At 41.0% G+C, this 5,399-nt stretch overlaps 1 protein-coding gene across 1 annotated transcript; it reads right to left on the bottom strand.

Annotated features, from left to right (window-relative positions):
* Window positions 1–2,782: 2,782 nt before the first annotated feature.
* LOC105179455 lies at window positions 2,783–4,576 on the bottom strand. The gene is made up of 4 exons (XM_011103073.1): window positions 4,368–4,576; window positions 3,730–4,256; window positions 3,292–3,581; window positions 2,783–3,187 (listed from the first exon to the last, which is right to left on the bottom strand). The coding sequence occupies exons 1-4, from the start codon at window positions 4,574–4,576 to the stop codon at window positions 2,783–2,785; spliced, it is 1,431 nt and encodes a 476-aa protein (XP_011101375.1).
* Window positions 4,577–5,399: the final 823 nt, after the last annotated feature.

A 5,399-nucleotide genomic window follows, 5' to 3' on the forward strand; every position in this document is an offset into this window, starting at 1 on the left:
CAAGTTTCGTGGAATTCTTTGAAGGTTCAATATTTAGCTGTTTTGCACAGTTTATTAAAGCAAGTTCGTTTTCCTTTTACACTAACTTGTAGTTATTATTACGCTTATCAAATTTACCACAAAAATGCATGGGTCTAGACCTACATTTGGGTCAAGTTTCATAGAATTCTGAGAATGTTCAGAATTAAGCTGTTTTGACCGGTTTTGTTAAAGCAAGTGCATTTTTCCTTTTACACTAATTTGTAGTTATTGTTACGCTTAGCAAATTTACCACACAAATGCATGGGTCTATTCCTATGTTTGGGTCAAGTTTGGTGGAATTCTGTGAACGTTCCAAATTTAGCTTTTTTGCAGAGTTTTATTAAAGGAACTTTGTTTCCTTTTTACACTAACTTGTAGTTATTATTACGCTTAGAGAATTTACTACATAAATCCATGGGTCTATATCTACATTTGGGTCAAGTTTCATGGAATTCTGAGAACGTTCAATATTAAGCTGTTTTGCACTGTTTTATTAAAGCAAGTTCGTTTCCCTTTTACACTAACTTGTAGTTATTATTACGCTTAACAAATTTACCACATAAATGCATGGGTCTAGACCTACGTTTGGTTTGAGTTTCTTGGAATTATGAGAAGATTCAATATTTTGCTATTTTGCATGGTTTTAGTAAAGCAAGTTCGTTTCCCTTATACACTAACTTGTATTTATTATTACGCTTTGGAAATTTACAACACAAATGCATGGGTAGACAAACGTTTGGGTCAAGTTTCGTCGAATTCTAAGAACGTTCAAAATTTAGTTGTTTTGCACGGTTTTATTAAAGCAAGTTCTTTTCCCTTTTACACTAACTTGTGGTTATTATTAAGCTTTGCAAATTTACCATAGAAATGCATGAATTTAACCTACGTTTGGGTCAAATTTCATGGAATGCTGAGAACGTTCAAAATTTAGCTGTTTTGCACGGCATTATTAAAGAAAATTCCTTTCCTATTTACACTATCTTGTAGTTATTATTACGCTTAGAAAATTTACCACACAAATATATGGGTCTGGACCAACGTTTGGGTCAAGTTTCGTGGAATTCTATGAACGTTCAATATTTAGTTGTTTTGCACGGTTTATTAAAGCAAGTTCGTTTTTCATTTTTACACTAACTTGTAATTATCATTACGTTTAGCAAATGTACCACACAAATACATGGGTCTACACCAAGGTTTGGGTAAATGTTATTTTCATTAAGATTAAAAAAAAAATACAGTACAACAAACTGGCAATCAGTTGGTTTCTCCGTCGACAGGCCAAGGGATACGCCAAAGTCTATACAAAGCTCGTGTACTGACGGAGGTAGCTAATGTGATACTAAGAATCCGCTGCCTGACGTCATCAACTATCAATTTAGCTATGATGTTTGGTGTCCTTTCAACGTGCTCGAATCGTCTCAAGTTCCTTTCTCTCCAAATGTGGTAAACACATGATGCTAGTAGTGCTCGATAAGCAATGTTAATGATGTGCTTTCCCCTCCATCTCCGAGAAGCGCACTCTGTAACTCTTGTCCAGTTTGTATTGGGCCAATGGAATCGTAACACCCTCCGGATTGTTGTGAGACACTATCGACTAAATTTGCACTGGAAGAATAAGTGGGCGTGCGTTTCTATTGCCCCCTCATTACACAAAATGCATGTGCCAAGATGAGATAGCCATGGTTTGTCTGTCGTGGGTAGCTTGCCAAGGATGGCAAGCCATAAGATGAATAAGTGACGAGGAATCTGAAGAGAGCCCGAAAGTAGTGAAGACCAGCCTACCTTCGGTCTAGGGGGATCAAACAACCTGTAAAGAGCCTGAGTTGTAGGTTGTCCCTGATCAAATCTCCATACTACCTGGTCATCTCCTCCGTGGATTGCCGGTAGTGTGTGTGTGATCTCCAAGCACTCGAAATCTGTGATCTTTTTTTTTTTCATCGGCCACTGCCATTCTCCTCCACTAATCACCGTGCTGAGTTTTGCTGATTTGTCAAGTCCGAGTAGCCTCGGCCCCTGTGGAAATGTCTCTATAAGAGGACCAAGAGAATGCCAAGGGTCCTGCCATAGGTGAAATCGTCTCCCATCACCGATCTGATAGTCCACCATAGGACGGAGAAAAGCCCGTAGTCGTAAGATTTTCCTCCAACCCCAAGAACCTCCGTGTTCTTGGATCGTCCATATAGAGGTGTCACGTAACCGGCCTTGATATAGCCACTCAACCCAAATAGAAGTCCTATCACATCGAATGATATCACAAAGTTTCTTGGTCATTAAGGCGCGATTCAAGGTGGTAATGTCCTTGAATCCTAGGCCTCCCTCCTCCACCGGCCGACATAATTCTTTCCATGCTACCTTTGCGTAGCCACTGTTTGTTGTGCCCTTCCATAAGAAATTTCGCATCCTCTTTTCAATTTCGTGTGTAACTTTCTTTGGCAAAATGAAAGCCGAAGTCCAGTATAAGCTCACTGACATCAGTACAGATTTTATAATTTGTACTCTACCGGCATATGAGAGTGCCAAACCCTCCCAACCAGAAATACGTTTATCCATTTTCAACAATAATGGACGACAATCAGCAATCGATAATCTAGAGGATAATAGAGGAAGTCCCAAACATCTCATTGGCAGAAGTCCTTCCTGGAATCCAAGTACTGCCAGCATTTCCTCCCGTAAACCCTGTGCTGACCTCGAAATAATAAGGTGACTTTTCTGAATGTTAAGTCTGAGGCCCGACCACTCGGCAAATCGGTCCAATCCTATCTTAAGGACCAATAGAGTCCATATCAGCACGACAGACTAACAACAAGTCATCAGCAAACCCCAACTGAAAAATCCAAGCTGTATCACATTTGCAATGGAAAGAAAAGAGCTCATCCTGGTCAATCAACTGTAATAAACCCAGGTCTAAGACCTCCATCACAAGCACAAATAAGTATGGTGATAAAGGGTCCCCTTGACGAAGCCCTCTCGCACCCATAAAGAAACCATGGGGCTTCCCATTCAGTCCAACAGAAAAAGAGGGCGTTGTGACACATGCCTCGATCCAACTTTTGAAAGTAGTTGGAAAACCAAATAACTCTAGAACAGCGAGTAGGAAGTCCCACTCCACAGTGTCATATGCCTTCCGTATGTCAACCTTTAAGGCACATCGAGGAGGTAAACGGGCCTGGTTATATCCCGTGAAAAGTTCCTGTGCCAACATGATGTTGTCTCCTATGCTTCTGCCGGGACAAATGCTGCTTGGCACGGACTAATAAGCTTGTCCAGTACCTCACTCAACCTTTGGACAAGGAGCTTGGCAATTATCTTATACAATACGTTGCAGCAGGAAATAGGACGAAAATCACTAACAGACATTGGGGAATGTACCTTTTGTATGAGCGCCAACAATGTGGTATTGATCTGTTTTAGAATTCGGCCAGTGGTAAAGAAATCCAACACTGTCGAAGTAACCTCCTGACCCACTATTGGCCATGCAGCTTTGAAAAAACCCGAGGAGTAACCGTCCAGTCCCGGCGCTTTATCCTCAGCTATATCAAAAACAGCCTGCTTAACATCAGCTGGGGTGAATGGCAATAATAGAGAGCTAGTGTCCTCCTCATTTAGTAGATGTCTGGCCCAAGGTCGTAGGAACCGAATATCTATCACATCTCGTCGTCTTTCCCCTCCTAGGAGATTTTGGTAGTAGGAGACAAATTCATTGGTTACCTCTCCCGGGTCCAATGTGGGTTACTCCTTGATCGTCTGTAATTTGTAAAATTCTCCTTGCCGATCTCCTTTGAGCAATCTTATGAAAAAACACCCGGGAGCACTGATCACCCCCCTTCATCCACTGCATTTTCGCTCGTTGCCTGAGCATGACCTGTTCAAGTTTGGCCGCTTTAGCCAACACTATCCGACAGCAGTGTTCCAGCTGTAAGAATAACTCATCTCGCCTGTTTGAGCTAACAAGTGTTTGCGCTATCTCAAGAAACCCTTTTGCCAGTTGTACATTGTGTGTTAGGTCCCCCTTTTTCCTCCTTTGCTCTCGGAAAACCGCTTTCAATGCTTTGAGTTTTCGTGTTACCACATACATATGCACCCCAATAATGTTGTGTTGCCAAACACGCTGCACACCGGGGACAAAATCTGGTGAGAGAGTGAGGTAATTATCAAAACGAAACATACCTCCAAGCTGCTGTTGTCTATCCCCGTAAAGCACCAATGGTGAGTGATCTGAAGTGCATGGGGTGAGGCTAGAGTAAAATGAGTTCGGGAACTATGCCATCCATCTATCATTAATCAACATTCGATCCAATCTTTTCCAAAGATTCTGTGGGCTTGCACTGCAGTTATGCCACGTGTACCATTCGCCCTGCATGGATAATGGTAGTAATCCTGCATTCTGGATACAAATATTAAACTCCTCCATTGCCATTCGAATGTCACCTGATGCACCACATATTTCGCTAATATCTCGCACTGCATTGAAATCCCCTCCAACCAGCCACGGTACATCAACGCAGTGCAAGGAAATTTTCTCCAGGGACCTCCATAGCTCCCTCCTGTCGGCCATATTAGTAGCCCCATAAATAACTGTAATAGCAACTGACTCATGAAGTGCATGGATATTAATAAGAAAATGCATAAATTGTGTACCGCTTTCAATCACAGCAACATCGATGAAATTAGCATTACAAGCGATCCATACCCAAGTACCAGAAGATACATACTCCACAAACCATTTCCAATGGGATAATAAAAATGATTGAATTTGAGCTATATTATTGATACGAACACGAGTTTCAAGGAGACCGAGAAAATGTAACCTGAACTCAGCAACGATGTCTTTTACTGCCAGCTGATGATCTCTTTTGTTCAGGCCACGAACATTCCATATTGCTGCGTTCAACATGGATCACCGGGTTTGGGGCTGCTAGAATTAGGAACCCGAGACAACTCATCTGTATCCACATTTGGGTCAAGTTTCATGGAATTCTGATAACGTTCAAAACTAAGCTATTTTGCACGGTTTTTATTAAAGCAAGTTCGTTTCCCTTTTACACTAACTTGTAGTTATTATTACGCTTAGCAAATTTAACACATAAATGCATGGGTCTAGACCTACGTTTGGTTTGAGTTTCTTGGAATTATGAGAACATTCAAAATTTAGCTATTTGCATGGTTTCAGTAAAGCAAGTTCGTTTCCCTTATACACTAACTTGTATTTATTATTACGCTTTGCAAATTTACAACACAAATGCATGGGTAGACCAACGTTTGGGTCAAGTTTCGTCGAATTCTAAGAACGTTCAAAATTTAATTGTTTTGCACTGTTTTATTAAAGCAAGTTCTTTTCCCTTTTACACTAACTTGTAGTTATTATTAAGCTTTGCAAA

The sequence above is a fragment of the Sesamum indicum genome, unplaced genomic scaffold (genome assembly GCF_000512975.1).
Source record: "Sesamum indicum cultivar Zhongzhi No. 13 unplaced genomic scaffold, S_indicum_v1.0 scaffold00163, whole genome shotgun sequence".
Lineage (NCBI taxonomy): Eukaryota > Viridiplantae > Streptophyta > Magnoliopsida > Lamiales > Pedaliaceae > Sesamum > Sesamum indicum.

Excerpts from the sequence above, each read along its gene's own strand:
- LOC105179455 (XM_011103073.1), bottom strand. The coding sequence starts at position 4,576 with ATGGCCGACAGGAGGGAGCTATGGAGGTCCCTGGAGAAAATTTCCTTG. Across the intron at positions 4,257-4,367 it reads TTATCCATGCAGGGCGAATG|CCTCACCCCATGCACTTCAG; the intron begins GTACACGTGGCA and ends ATTTTACTCTAG. Across the intron at positions 3,188-3,291 it reads TTGTCCAAAGGTTGAGTGAG|GCCCGTTTACCTCCTCGATG; the intron begins GTACTGGACAAG and ends GGATATAACCAG.